The sequence below is a fragment of the Carettochelys insculpta genome, chromosome 6 (assembly GCF_033958435.1).
Source record: "Carettochelys insculpta isolate YL-2023 chromosome 6, ASM3395843v1, whole genome shotgun sequence".
NCBI classification, from domain to species: Eukaryota; Metazoa; Chordata; order Testudines; family Carettochelyidae; genus Carettochelys; species Carettochelys insculpta.
Genome location: NC_134142.1, coordinates 78,457,327 through 78,473,432, shown reverse-complemented (window position 1 = coordinate 78,473,432; position 16,106 = coordinate 78,457,327). Strand labels below are relative to the sequence as shown.

Genomic DNA, 16,106 nt, shown 5'->3' with positions numbered 1-16,106 from the left:
ATTGAAGCACCAATGAACCAACCCTCCACCACACCATGCAACACCAGGTCTGGCACTGCATGGTTCTCTGCACCGAACATCTCCAGTACCATAGGTGTCTCAGTGCCTGTCTCAATGGTCAGCACTCCTACTACAGGTCAGACAACAGACCCCGGACACCAGGAAGGAGACAGATCTGACCACCGAAGTGTGTTCTTCTCTCAGCATTCCATTCCCATGCATTCCACTTGGCAGGATGTGCCTCCCACCATGGTGTACCCTTAGACTTCTCCAACATGGTTTCTGCACCATCATTCTTACCTTCGTGATCCAGTGCTTCAGTGGTCCTTGTGGCAAGCCAGATCCTCTCACTCATATCCACCATCACCATTGTCCAGAGTCTCAGGGGACCCTCTCCCCTCGCGAAAATCATCCACGTTGGCACCGTGCCTGCTTTCCCAGTGTGCTGGCACCAAGGACTCTTTATTTGAGGATGAGCAGGCATCCCCCTTGCATCCTTCCTCATCCTCACCAGGTGACAAGGTGCAGTTGGTGTCGCCTCCCCCAGTGGATGATGCCAAGGCTTTCCACAACTTACTCAGGCAAGTGGCTGTAGCACAGGAAAAGGATTTACAGGAGGTCCCTGTGAAGCGATACAGGCTTCTCCGCACTTTGCACCTGCCGCCTTCATCTCGGGAAGCGTTGCCCACTGGATGGGCACTCACCAACCTGTCTTCTCATAGTGCACCTCTTCTGGTTCTCCTTGACTATCTGCTGCACCTGCGTGAGTTGGACCTGGCCCTTAGCACAGTCTGGGTGCGTGTGGCAGCTCTGGTAGCTTTTCACCAGACAGAGGATGGGGTGTCATTCCATGCCCACCCTCTTACCAAACATTTTCTCACAGGCTACAAAACACCTTTCCTTCAGTACGCCCTCCGGTTCCTATTTGGCATTTTAACCATGTCCTCAAGGGCTTCACAAAACCATCATTTGAGCCTTTGGCGACATGTTCTTGGCTTCACCTGTTCATGAAGGGTTCCATTCTAGTTGCCATCACATCTTCCAGAAGAGTCAGGGAGCTTGCCTCCCATATGGCTGAGCCTCCCTGGTATGGCTATGGTCTGAAGAAGTGGGTCTGTCCCATGAAAGCTCACCTAATAAATTATTTTGCTAGTCTTTAAAGTGATACTTGACTGTTTTTTGTTTTGAGAGTCTCCCTTGATTCTCATCCTAAGTTTCTCCTCAAGGTTCTCTCTTTGTTTCATCTCAATGAACCCATTCACTTACCAGTGTTTTTCCCTGAGCCACATTCAGATCCCCTGCATGCAGCATGGCATACCATTGGCCTTTTACATTGACCATACAAGACCTTTGCATAAATCTCCCAAACAGTTACTGTCCTTTGTGGTAAGATCCAAGAGCCTACCTGTTTTGTCACAACAGCTGTCCAAGTGGATCTCCTCATTTATCCACACGTTATGCACTCCATCAGAGCGAGCTCCCGGGCACCGTCACTGCCCACTCTACACAGGTTGTGTCCTCCACTACTGCCTTCCTAAAAAATGTACCCCTTATGGATATAAGCAAGGCAGCTACGTGGTCTTCTGGCAACATGTTTGTACAGCATTATGCTCTCTCATCTTCTCTTGCTTCTTCTGTCCAAGTGGTGTTATCTACTGTGATGGTTACTGAGCTCCAAACCCACCTCCATGCTGTGACTACCGCCATATAGTCACCCAGAGTGAAGCACCCATAGAGACACTACTTGAAGAAGAGGAAGTTACTCACCTTGTGCAGTAATGATGATTCTTCGAGATGTGTGTCTCTGTGGGTGCTCCACTTCCCTCCCTCCTTCCCCTACTTTGGCATGTCCTCCTCTGTTTGTCAGGTAGAGAAGGAAAGGAGGAGCCCACACCACACATGCGCTAAAGAGCATGAGGAGGTGCTTCTGTGCATGTGTGGCATGGGAAACCATGGCTATAGAAGAATCTCCGAGTGAAAGCACGAAGACACACCAAGACCTAGAGTGGACACCCACAGGGACACACATCTCAGAGAACCATCGTTACTGCACAAGGTGAGTAACTTCCTCTTACCAGTGTCAGCAGTTGCATAGACATTGTATTGTAATGCAGAGATAGCAGGAACTCTCGGAGTAGAAAGAACACGCTCAGCATCTGAACGTGTTCTGAGGACCACTTCCTTTAGCAGACTTTCCATGAGTTAGACAGGTAATATAGTCTAACCCACACACTTTGACTAGATTATTCACATCCTTTCTGGAGTCACTTTTCATATTAATTTCATTTTTACTTTTTTGATTTATTCATTTATGCCTTTTGCAGTTTATTTGCAGCTAATAAATGAACTTCACAGGACTGTATATGTTTTCTCCTTTCACCATAAAATTCTGTTGGCTAAAACTTTGCAGACTGTAGTGCAATGCAACTTTTAACTTGTAAATTGTTGTTTCTTATTTGTTTGAGCCCATGAAAGTATTCTCAGTTCCATATAAGCCTAGAAAAAGATATTTCCTCCCCTGAGAAGTTAATAATGTAATTAAACATGGATTGCACTGGCCAAAAATGTATTCATAGAGGCTCAAGGTTTAAACTTCAAACCACAGATCTTAAAAATGTTTGTTTTTAAAGACTATATTAATTATATGATTATTATTGTATAATTATATTATTTAATATAGCATATTAATCTTATATATTTAATTTAATATTATACTTATATTATTTAAAAGATTCACAGAAGAAGTATGTTTTAAGAAAAGATTTTAATATAGAGAAATAAAACTGCTACACAGACCAGTCTTAGAGAAAGGACCCATGTTGAAGAAGGTTGAAGAACAGGAGTAGGAAATTAAACTTAGGGGACATTAAGGAAAACAGCTTGGAATGAAGGCAGGCCCCAGGAGAAGAATCAGCAAACTCATTGCTGATGTGGCAGGGTGAACGAAGCCAAATCAACTAGAATTAACTTTTGCTTATTTCTTATTTTAAAATTTTGATTTTTGTCTAATTGGTTATAAGTATCTTAAATTATTTTCATGTCTCATTTCTTTTATTTTAGATTGTCTTGCAAGGACATGGAACACGCGTGACAGCTAAATCTCAACCAAGCGGAGAGAAGGCTTTTCGCTGTGAATATGATGGCTGTGGAAAACTGTACACAACAGCTCACCATCTTAAGGTAATTGTAGCATGGGGGCCAGTGGCTTCCAGATATTCTTTGCTTATACAATGACATGGGTACAAGTAATGGAAACACAAAAGAAGCCAGACTCAAGAACATTTTTTTATCTTAAGTTGATTATACTGAAATCACCACCTGAAGGATGTTCTAGGTGGCCCAGTTTCTCTAAACTGTCATGCTTAGTGGTCTGAGATGAGGCCCTTTTGTAGAAAGCTGACCAGGTAATGACTGTAGTCAGTTTGCCAGAAAAATGCACCCAATGCTTTGAGAAGCACTGCTAAAAAACATGAATGAAACAAACATATGATAACTGGGAATTGGAAAGATCAGCAGGAAAAAGTTGTATGTACAGATTGTCAGTCTTCTGATTGTCAAAGCTGGATGGATGCAGATATAGTCTTTTGTGTGAGATTCCTGTATTGCAAGTATCAGCAAATTTTTAGTCAAGACAGCTACCATTAGCAGTAGCCTAGAAATGCTACCATTAGATTTTAATTTCCATCTTATATATGATGGACGGCTCTGCTGTATCAGGTAAATTCTTATATTACTATTATGATGTTTAATTATTTCATGGTGATCAAGTAGTCAAAGCTGAAAAGTTGGAACAGCTCTTGTTTCTCTAATCTTTCTTTGGTTCCTTTCTGAATCCTGTGCTTAGCTCTGGTATAGGGAAGATGTAGAGATTGAGGAACACATGCCCACCAGACTAAATTAGACAGTTGTAGATTGGAGAGAGTGCAGTTTAATTCACTCCAACTGCAACCTTGCATAGTCATAGTGCACTCTAGAGTCAGTCACTTGTTCCATGTGGATCTAATCCTGTGGTGGAGTACTGGGTAGATGTATAATACACCAAGGGAAAAATCACTGGGAGGTGCTGGCGATGAAGGGAATTTTAAGGTGCACTGTGGACCTTGAGAGCAATATGCCCGCAGCCAGACAATTGTCAGTTTTCCCATTTCTGCTGTTCAGTGACCATTTCAACTGACTATTCTAGTTTACATAAAATAGGACAAATCATCTGTTTCAATGAAACTAATCAAGACATCAAGTCAGCTCTTGAAAACAGACATTGTTAAACTATTTTCTACAATCTTGTATTTTTTTATTACTGTTTTTAAAAAGAAACACTTTCTAAAGCAATGACTTCCAATAAGAGACATTAAGGCCGTGTCGACACGTGCACGCTACTTGAAAGTAGCGGCGCCAACTTCGAAATAGCGCCCGTCACGTCTACACGTGTTGGGCGCTATTTCGAAGTTAACTTCGACATTAGGCGGCGAGACGTCGAAGTCGCTAACCCCATGAGGGGATGAGAATAGCGCCCTACTTCGACGTTCAACGTCGAAGTAGGGAACCTGTAGACAATCCGCGTCCCGCAACATCGAAATAGCGGGGTCCTCCATGGCGGCCATCAGCTGAGGGGTTGAGAGACGCTCTCTCTCCAGCCCCTGTGGGGCTCTATGGTCACTGTGTGCAGCAGCCCTTAGCCCAGGGCTTCTGGCTGCTGCTGCTGCAGCTGGGGATCCATGCTGCGTGCACAGGGTCTGCAACTAGTTGTCGGCTCTGTGTATCTTGTGCTGTTTAGTGCAAGTGTGTCTGGGAGGGGCCCTTTAAGGGAGCGGCTTGCTGTTGAGTCCGCCCTGTGACCCTGTCTGCAGCTGTTCCTGGCACCCTTATTTTGATGTGTGCTACTTTGGCGTGTAGACGTTCCCTTGCAGCGCCTATTTCGATGTGGTGCTGCCCAACGTCGACGTTGAATGTCGACGTTGCCAGCCCTGGAGGACGTGTAGACGCTATTCATCAAAATAGCTTATTCCGATGTCGCTACATCGAAATAAGCTGTTTCGATGTAGCGTGCACGTGTAGACGTAGCCTAAATGTAATTGTTTTACAATGGAATAGGATTTATATTTGAGAACGCAAACAAAATAGTGCATTGTGTTAGTGTGGTGGATGTCTCTTAACAGGTGCATGAAAGATCACATACAGGAGATCGACCGTATCAGTGTGAACATCCTGGTTGTGGCAAAGCATTTGCAACAGGTAATTTTTTGGAGAGTGTCTTCCGCTGTTTCTTAGGGCCTGTCTCTTATAAGACATGTTTTATGTTAATGCAAACTTTAAGCTAGATTTCAGTCTATTTAATAGACTTCTATAGCAGTCAGCTTATTTTCAGCTAACATAACTTAATAAAGATGGAATAAAACATTGGAAAAAAGTATCTCGCGCATTAGTGAAGTGGAAGTGCAATGAAGCAGAAGGGATAAAGAAGAAAATGTATACTCTTGCATCCTATTATCAGTTTCTACACTATAGACAGAAAAATCTTAACATGAAATAAGTTTCATGAGATAAATAAGGTAAAACTAAAAAGGCTCAAATTATTGGCATCGTATAAGGATATCTCAGCCTCTTATGCCCAGTTGAAAAGAATTTTGATAGGAGATGCTCTGTTTCAAGAGGTGTGATTGATCTAGTTCTTCTTCAAGTGCTTGCTCCTATCTATTTGAGTTGGGCGTGCATGCACATGTGCAGCTGTTGAAAAGATTTTCCGTAGCAACTACTGGTCAGGTTGGCTGGGGAGCTCCCTGGAGTGGTACCCATGCGAAGTCTAGATATGACCCAGCTGATCTGGTACCCCCACAGTTCCTTTCTTACCGTGCCTTAGCTTGTTCCTATTGTGGCTTAAGTACCTGTAGCTAGGCTACAGTTCCCTAGCTCTTTGTGCAAATAAGTTGTAAATAGATGTATTAACATAACCATTGTTTCAGTTCAGTTATTATTAGGTAGTCCTCTCATAAGGAAGGTTTTTCTCCCTCTGCCATTTTCCCCTCCCAGGGCTAAGGGCATGAAAAAGTCCCAGGACTTTAAGCAGTGCTGTGACTGCTTAAATTCCATTCAAACTCTCACAGCTTCTGACTTCATTATTTGGGTGAAGTTAATCAAACAGATGAGTGCCATTTCTTCTTCAAGTAGTGGCCCTGTGGGTGCTCCATTCTGGATGTCTGCATCCTCACGCCGGCACTCAGAGATTCTTCCATAGCCACCTCTTGCTTTCTGGCGCACACACAGCGTGGGCTGCTCAGTTCCTTCTCTACTATACTCAGCTGCAGATGGAGCCTTGCTACTCTCTGTAAAGAGACTGGAGTTTAGTTAGTTAATCAGCTTGTTAGTGTTCTTAGCCGTTACCCTAGTTAAAGTTCCCTTCCCTGTTCTATTTAAATAAATAAATAAATAAATAAAATAAAAATAAAGGTAGATTTTGACTATGTCACCTTCAGGCCGGGTTCCCCCCGGTTTTAAGTGGTGTGCCACATGCAACGACGTGATGCCTGCCTTGGATGGTCACATGTCATCTATCAAATGCCTTGGTGAAGACCACCAAAAGCAATCCTGTGTACGTTGTTCGAGTCTGATGGTGAGACCCTGAAAGGACCGAACTAATCTGCTCAAGACTTTCCTATATGAGAAACCTTTACAGCCACCAGCCCTGGAAGCGCCAGCAGCTAACTCTACAGGCAAAAGTAAGGACACGAAACATCCCCCAGCCTCTAAAGGATCTCCTGCAGTTGGTCCAGATCACTCTCCAGCCCATTCCTGGCCTCTGGAGCCATCTGTACAGGCTGCACCAGAAGGGAAAACCATGCCAGGCTCCCTGGCACTGTCCCTGCCAGCACTGTTGAAATGGGTGCACTCTTTGCCGAAACGAAAACCTGCAGCGTTGACTTTTCCAGCACGAGTGGCACTGTCAGCACTGGCTATGCCCTCGGCACCGGCAAGCCCTCTGCTAGCCAAAATGAAATGGACTGCACAAATACTTTTAAGTGCCTTTTAAGAAGTGGCACTGTTTGCGCTCCCTACAACTGAGTACCTTGCACAAGTCCCAATTGGACTTTCCCAATCCCCAGTCAGCATTCCCACTCATCAGGGGAGATGGCATCACTGACACCCCATGCTCCTCAGGGACCGGCACCGTCCAGTCACTGGCATGCATTAGCACTGTCTTACTGGCACCACTCCTTTCCTTGGCTACCAGCTTCACTGTGCTGATCCACCATTTGGCATCATCGTGTGCCTCACAGGCTACACCACCGACACCAGGTGCCAGATCTGATGGTGCCGGTGTCTTCTAATCACAGCATTCTAGCCCTGTTCATCTGTGGCAGAATGCTCCGCTGGTTACGGCCACTGTGCCACACCATTCCTCCTCCATGGTTTGCCCATCACTACTGTCAGCCGGAGCAATAGTAGCCTCATGGTCTGAACCAACACAGCGCAGGTGTACTCAGTTGGCACCGTCCTCAGTGTCGGAGTTGCGCCTGCCATCACTGCTACCATTTATGGCACGCAGTGCCTTCCATCAGAGTGCCCTGGTGCCAGAGGATCTTTCTCCAAGGGGGAGGAGGCCTCCCCTTTGTACCCATCCTCTTCATCACCAGATGAGGCGGTGCACACCATGTTATCCCCTTCCACCAACAACGCCAAATCGTTCTAAAACCTCTTTCACTGGATGGCGCAGTCCTTGGACAAGGGCACCCATGAGGTCTTGGTAAAACAATATAGACTACTCCATAAGATACAATCCCCTTCATCTTTGAGGGTGGCGCTACTCATGGATGAGGTCATCATGGACCCATCTACAACCCTGTTGCAAACTCCAGTGTCAGTTGCCCCATCAACAAATGGGTGGATAAAAAATATTTTGTTGTGTCCAAGGATGTAGAGTTCTTATTCACCCATCCATCTCCCAACTTTTTGATAGTGGATGCGGTCCAAAACAAGGTGGAATAATTTATGTCCATGCCGCAGGATAAGAATAGTAAAATGTGGGACATTATGGGCCGTAAAGTGTACTCATCTGGCATGTTACTACTCCATGCCACCAATTACATGGCCATGCTGGCTGATTTTGACTTCCAAAACTACTCCAGGTTGCAGAACTTGTCCCAGCATGACTGCAGCACCAGCACTAGACACTCTTCAGCATTATCAAGAAGGGCCACGCCACTGTCAGCATGGCTGTGCTTTCAGCCTTGGATATCGCTGACATGGCAGCATGTCACCTCATTGTTGGTAGTTATGCACCCCACCTCCTGGTTTATTCCCTCACTGTGCCAAGAGAACTTCAACACAAGATCGAGGACCTTCCATTCAACCACCAACACTTATTTTCCAACAAAATAGATGAGATCCTTCATTCACGGAAGGACGTCATAACAACGCTGCGAACCTTAAGAATGTACACACCTCCAACTAAACAGCCTCAGTACTCTCCATTTCAACGCACTTGGAACCAGTATCACCAGTTCCAGCAACAGCCTTGGTTCCAGCAGCAATACCAGAGGCACAGGTTGCAGCACCGTTGCTCGGGCAGGCAGCCTCAGAGCCAGCAACCCTCAGCATCCAACGCTCAGTCGTCAAAACAATTTTGAGGATTTGGTTGAAGGTCTGATCCTTCAGTTCTAACAGGGCACCATTCAACCATTCCACCATCATCTCCTCCCCTATCTGTGTCAGTGGCAGTCCATCACCTTGGACAGATGGATCTTGGAGCTGGTGGAAAAAGGCTACACCATCCCCTCAACCTCCACCCTGTTCCTTTTCAGGAATCCTTCTCATGAGAGTCTCCTCAACCAGGAGGTCCAGTATCTCCGAAGTTTGGGGGCGGTCGAGCCTGTTCCCAAGGAATTTTGGGATGGGGTTTTACTCCACTTCCTCACCCAGATGAAGAATTGGGGATGGAGACCAATCTTAGATCTCAGACAACTCAACAAGTATATCCTCTATGGACGTTTCAGGATGGTGACTTGCTACCATTATTCCAGCCCTGGACAAGAATTACTGGTTCTCAGCCCTCGACTTACAGGGTGCGTATTTCTATATCACCATCCATCCAACTCACAGACATTTTCTTTGTTTTACAGTAGGCGCTCCCACTCTTGGTATCTGGTCCTCCTGTTCAACCCTTCCACAGTACTGTGGGTGTTTTCCAAGACCCTGGAGGGTAGTGGCCACTCACCTTTGTCGTCAAGGAATCATCATTTTCCCTTACCTAGATGATTTACTCATGAAGGGACCTTTGCTTCCCGAAGTGCAACATATAGTGCACCTCACCACGCACTTTCTCCTCAGTTTGGGTTTCCATATCAACTGCCCAAAGTCCATGATTCATCCCACTGAAGCTCTGGAATTCATTGGGCTGCATAAAGACACCATCACTGCCACGGCATCCCTGCCCATTCAAAGATTTCTTACTCTGCGTACCTGTCTCCTACCGCTACAGTAGCTGACAGCCTAGTATTACTGGGCCACGTGGCCACTACCACTCAAATGGTCAAGTATGAGAGGGGTAGCTGAGTTAGGTCTGTATCTTCAAAAACAACAGCAAATCCTGTGGCACCTTATAGACTAAATGATATTTTTAGAGCATAAGCTTTCATGGGCAAAGACCCTCTTCATCAGATGCACGTGGTCAAGCTAGCCAGGCTTCGTATGCACTGCCTTCACATGTGGTTGGCCTTCACATGGCCATGGTTGGGACCCACTCTCTAAGGCCATGGCAATCCCTCCACAGGCAACCCCTCTGTGGGTTCTTGCTTCTCTCCAATGGTTCTTGCCAATGTGCTGTTTCACCAACTGCCACCATCAGTCACTCTCGCCACAGATGCCTCTCTCCTTGGTTGGGGAGCACACGTTGGTTGTCACATGGTGCAGGGCATGTGGTCATTCACCAAAAAGACGCTCCACATCAATCTGTTGGAACTTCGAGCAGTCCACTATGCCTGCCACCACTTCCGGCGCCTTCTAGCTGGCAGATTGATGAATATTCTTGTGTTACATCAGCCTGTTCATTCTTTTCTTTGGATTCAACTGGGGCATCTGAGAGAGAGCGAGTGCCGTTTGGGCAATGCATTTGCTTCAAACACTAGCCCAGGCTATGCAGCATGGAAGAGGGAGCCAAATGGAGAGGACACACGATCCTTGCTGATAGCATGGAAATAACACGGGAAGTGGCAGTTACGGGTTGTAAGCCCTCCTCAACTGGCGAAGAGGAGGATGCCACGGCTCATTTTCATCAGTGGGAGGAGTCATTGTGCTCCACTGGTCAGCTACTGCACGCCTCAAGCCAGGCAGCTCCTTATCAATAAGGTGCTGACCCCATCACATCTGCCTTCCTCATTGGGTGCATGGGGTAGACCAAAAATCAGAAAGTAGATTTAAATGACAAACCCACCAAAAAACAAAATAATAAATCCAATTGCCTCTGACTTGGTAGCTAGAATGTGTGGATCATGTGTCCGGGACTTGAATCTGCCCATGACCTTATGAACACTGACTGAATACACAAAGCAGCAGTCATAGATCAAGAGCTACGCAAACGAAACGTCAACATCACTGCTCTCCAGGAAACCAGGCTGGCAGATTCTGGGTCAGTGAAAGAAACCAACTATGCTTTTTTCTGGAAGGTGTTGGATTTGCTGTTCGGCACAATCTGCTGAAATCTATCAGTACGCCCACAGCTGAATCTGAATGTATTGTATCCCTGACGCTCTGCACCAAGTCAAGATATGTCAACATTATCAGTGCTTATACGCTCACATTGGCATCATGCACCAAAGACAAGGACTGCTTTTATAACAATCTTCAGAAAGTTATCGACTCCTTTCCAACTGGTGAACAACTGTACATCCTTGGCAACTTCAGTGCAAGAGTTGGACGCGACCATCAGTCCTGGCCTGTCTGCCTCAGTCATCATAGTATTGGGGAAATGAATAAAGGCTCCTCGAATTCAGCTCTCAGAATCAGCTCTGCATCACTAAAACTTTCTTTAACTTGAGAGAGTGTCACAAGGTTTCATGGCACCACCCCAGATCTGGTCACTGGCATCAGCTTCACCTTGTACTGGTACGCAGGAAACATCTCAGCGCTGTCAAAATTACATGCACATATCACAATGTAGATTGTGATACTGATCACTCTTTGATCAGCAGCAGAGTGAAAATCATCCCAAAGAAACTCTCAATGACAAAGAAATGCAATAAGCCAAAAATCAAAACCCTCAATACCAGAAATGCTCTGTCTTCACAGATGATCTCACTCACAAAATGGGACGCAAACCTGACCAATAAACAGTTGATGAAACATGGTCCATGCTGAGAGATGCAATATACAAATGTGCCAAATCTGCCTTTGGAACACGTAAATTCTGTAACAAAGAGTGGATCGATGAAAATGCTGGCATTGTTGGGCCTCTTCTTGAAGAAAAACACAAGGCACATCTGAATAACATAAAGAACCCATCTCAAAGCATGAGAGATCAACTTGGACACACAAGGTCTGTTCTTCATAGGCTGTGTCTACACTAGAGAGTTTTGTCAACAGAAGGGACCTTCTGTTGACATAACTCAGGGAGCATCTACAAACATAAAGCGTTCTTTTGACAGTCTCGGCAGAATTCTGCATTTGTCTTGACAATGTTATCCCTCGAAAATTTGAGGAATAACACTCTATAGACAGTGTTCTGTTGACAGAAGTGCATTGTAGACACTTCAGCCAACAACAAGGGCTTCCAGTTCACCAGGCAGCCCTGTTTGCAGAGCTTCCAGTCTGTGGTTCTGTCAACAGAGGGCAGACAGTCTGGCTGCTCTCTGTAGACAGAGCAGATTGCTCTGTCAATCTGCTTTTGTGTGTAGATGCACTCTGTGTCTGGCTCTGTCAATCTGTTAAACAGACGGGTACCCAGAGGCCACCTGCTACAAGACAGGCCTCACAAGGAAAACAATAGGACACTCCTGGCCATCACATACAGCCCCTACGTAAAGCCTCTCCAACACATCATCAGTGATCTGCAACCCATCCTGGACAATGATCCTTCACTCTCACAGACCTGGGAAGCAGGCCTGTCCTCGCCTACTGACAGCCCGCCAACCTTAAACAAATTCTCAGCAGCAACTGTATATCACAACACAGGAGCTCTAAAACCTGGAACCAATCCCTGCAACAAACCTCGCTGCCAACTCTGCTCACATCTACACCAGTGATATCATCACAGGACCTAACATCAATCATACCATCAGGAGCTCCTTTACATGCACATCTACTAATATAATATATGCCATCATGTGCCAGCAATGCCCCACTGCAATTTACATTGGCCAAACTGGACAGTCTCTATGTAAAAAAATAAATGGATGTATTATCACACATCAGGAATGGTAATGTACAGAAACCTGTGGTGGAGCACTTCAGTCTCCCTGGACACTCCGTAACAGATTTAAAGGTAGCAGTCCTAAAACAAAGAAATTTCAAAAATCAGATGGAGAGTGAAATCTCTGAATTGCAATTTATTTGCAAATTTGACTCAATCAACCAAGGATTAAACAGAGACTGGGAGTGGCTTGCCCCTTACAAAAGCAGCTTCTCAGCCCTGGGTGTTAATATCTCCCCATTAGACTCTGACAATGGGCCTGTCTGATCTGACTTGTTTTTTCCTCTTTTGGTACTACATACTGCTGATAATGGGCCATTTCCACCTTGCTGAATAGACCTTGTCAGCTCTGGCCCTCCCTTTTACTGGGACCCCACTCTTTAAATACCCCTGTGGAAGCCCCTCCCCCAACTCATGTATCTGATGAAGTGGGTCTTTGCCCATGAAAGCTTATGCTCCAAAATATCTGTTAGTCTATAAGGTGCCACAGGACTTCTTGTTGTTCTCGAAGATACAGACTAACACAGCTATCTCTCTGATACCTGTTGCCAGAGTTTCTCTTGACACAGCTCTGTCACCAGACGTTACTGTCGACAGATGCTTCTAGTGTAGATGTAGCCACAGAGAATCCAGGCGGTGTGCAAATAAATATTGGGCCGATCTGTGTTCTAATATTCAAAAGTCATCTGATTTGGGTGACCTGGCAACCATGTTTTGAGGAAAGTGCTGGGCCCAAACATTACCAAAGTCAACCCACTAAAGCATTAAAATAGATGGGTGATCACAGACAAAAAGCTGCTGATGTCCAGATGGGTGGAACACTACTCAGGTCTTTATTCCCATGAGCGTACAATACAATTTGAACTGAACAACCTGATCCCAACCCTTCCAGAAATGTCCGAGCTAGATGCAGAGCGTACAGAGGAGGAACTTTTTCAAGCTCTTGATGCTCTATCCAATAGAAAAGTACCAGGAAATGACAGAATTCCAGTGAAGCCCTGAAGGCAAACAAGGCTGTGCTCTTCCCCTTCATCTATTATTTACTCTTAAAATGTTGGAGAGCAGGAGATGTCCCACGTGACGTGAAGAATGCAAACATCATCACTTTCTATAAAAACAAAGGTGACAAGAGTGACTGCAACAACTACAGAGGCATCTCGTTACTGAGCATAACATGCAAAACGTTTAGCCGTGTCATTCTCAAAGGCCTGCAAAAACTTGCAGATCCAGTCGATCTAGAGACACAATGTGACTTCAGGGAGGGATGGCTGGTCAAAAATGGACATGATTTTCTCACTTCGACAACTACAGGAAAAATGCAGAGAATAGGGAAAGCTGTTGTTCATAGCATTTCTCCACACAAGATTAGATGGCTCTCTCTATGACCTGGCAAGACTCAAGGCCAAAACTAAGGTCAAGAAAGTTCTCGTTAGAGAACTCCTCTTTGCAGATGATGTAGCTCTCATCACTCATTATGAAGACACGCTGCAGTCACTGACGGATTCTCTATCCAGAGCCTGCAAGTTGTTTTCCCTTGACCTAAGTATGAAGAAAACTGTTGCATTCACTCAAGGTATACCTCAGCAACCCAATGTCTTTTGGTATAACAGCCCATTAGATGTGGTTCAACAATTCTGTTACCTTGGATCTACTGTCACCACAAATTAATCCATGGACGAAGAACTGAACATCAAAATCAGGAAGGCAACAACTATTTTTGGCAGACTTATGAAATGTGCATGGAACAAAGATACTAATTTACCAGGCATGTGCAGTGAGTATCCTGCTGTATGGTTCTGAGGCATGGACCACCTATTTGAACCAAGAATAAAAACTGAACAGCTTCCATCTTCGCTGCCACTGCAGAATTGTGAATATCAACTGGCAAGATGTTTCAAATGCAGATGTCCTGTCAAGATCTGGCATACCAAGCCTCATAGCAATCCACAAGAAAAGACTCCTGTTGGCCACAAACCAGCCAACAGGAGTTGAGAAATTTCTACAAGGGAGCAGGAGCAGCGTGTGAAACTTCTGTTCATTGCTACCTGGCCTTCCCCCAGCATCCAGAGGAGAGAGCTGCACTGAGCAGGAAGCAGCTTAAACCGATGGCTGGCTCTTCAGTGCCTCATGTGGTCCGAGGGCCAGATCCAGTGGCCATATCTTGCCCACCCCTGATTTAGGGCCTAATCCAACCCCCACTGAAGTGAATGGGAATCTTCCTATGGAGTTCAGTGGACTCTGGATTGGGCCCTTATATTTTTTGGGTGTGACTGTTTTATCACATAGTTTTTGTTATTGATATTTGCCTTAAAAGGGGAGGCTGTGGTCAGTGAGTACTAACGTGTTAATGTGTTTCTAAAAAATGAAATAGCAGCCAGAGACTTGACTGATGAGTGTAGTTTTATGACTCTAAATAGTTATATGTAAAATAGTAAGCCCGTAGGTAAATGGGAGTCACGTGCCAACTGTGTTTCTGACCTCAGTAGGAGGAGGATTGAGCTCTGACTGAAACTTTTATGATGAGAGTAGCTGGTGAGAGAGAGAGAGAGCACAGATTATTCTGGACTATTTTTTTTCTTTTTAATATAAATTTGAACAAATGTTTAACCACTTTTTGGCATCCACATCAGGATTTGTCCTGTTGTAAAGAAAAGGAGAAAGTAGAGTGTATTTTTTCACAAATAAAGTAGAAGAGGATTTCTCAAATGCAGTCAGTGCTGTGGTTATGTAATTGATGTGTTTGGAGAATGAGACGAATAGAACCAATTTTTGTGACTGAGTGATCAGAGCATTTCATAACTAGATGGGCAAGCACAGCTTTTGTGACCAGATACAGTCTGAGTGGTCTCTCTGCAATATTGTAACATCTAAGATTGCCTCTCTCCCGCCTTTCAACTTTAAAAATTGTTTTCAAGGTTATGGATTAAAAAGCCATGTGCGAACACATACCGGAGAGAAGCCCTATCGGTGTACAGAGGAAAACTGCACCAAGTCATTCAAGACTTCTGGAGACCTTCAGAAACATATCAGAACTCACACAGGTACAAGGGGTCTTTACAAAAGTCTCTCTCTCTCTCTTCCTTCTTGGTTCTTTGTTTTAAAGAGACACTATTGAGGGAATTAACTCTTAACATTGAGTTACTTATACTTGTGAAATCAGAATAAATAAATATAGTCTGTCTTAGCACACAGCTGCTCTCAAAAATCCTCTTTGAAGCATACTTAACACAACAGCATTCTAACATTGCAAACACTGTTGCAAGTCCTGGGCACAGTAATAGGGCTCCTCATGTCAGCATACAGATCTGTTTGGAACAGTGGATAGGTCTTTGCATGGCTATTATGGTTGCATTATCTTTGAGCCAGGTTGCGTCATCATTGCATCCTATGTTGACGGACTCAGTTTGCACCTTTGCAGTGCCACTGTGGATAAAAGGTACGAGAATTTCAGCTACAACCGAGCAATTATTCCTCCCCATGCCAACTCACTGTTGCTGCTCACCTCCAATGACATTTTTGCCATTTCAGAGCTATCAGATACTTTGCGTACCAGCTGTGTGCAGCTCCAAGAACTGTTGAGATGATACTCACTTTCTTAGCAGCAGCTATATGCTTGAAAACACTATATACACACACACACACACACACACACACACACACAGCATCTGTTCACTTTAAGCCTGTGTCTACACTAGCCCCTTCCTTTTGG

The 16,106-nt window shown here is 44.9% G+C and overlaps 1 protein-coding gene across 4 annotated transcripts in view; it reads left to right on the top strand.

Moving 5' to 3' along the window:
• ZNF143 (zinc finger protein 143) overlaps positions 1 to 16,106 on the top strand; it is a 133,929-nt gene that overhangs the window by 68,147 nt on the left and 49,676 nt on the right. For all 4 annotated transcript variants that reach the window (XM_074997424.1, XM_074997420.1, XM_074997421.1 and 1 more), the window contains exons 8-10: positions 3,061 to 3,180; positions 5,157 to 5,232; positions 15,313 to 15,438. In XM_074997424.1, coding sequence (XP_074853525.1) covers positions 3,061 to 3,180; positions 5,157 to 5,232; positions 15,313 to 15,438 — 322 coding nt within the window. The remainder of the gene's footprint in view (positions 1 to 3,060; positions 3,181 to 5,156; positions 5,233 to 15,312; positions 15,439 to 16,106) is intronic.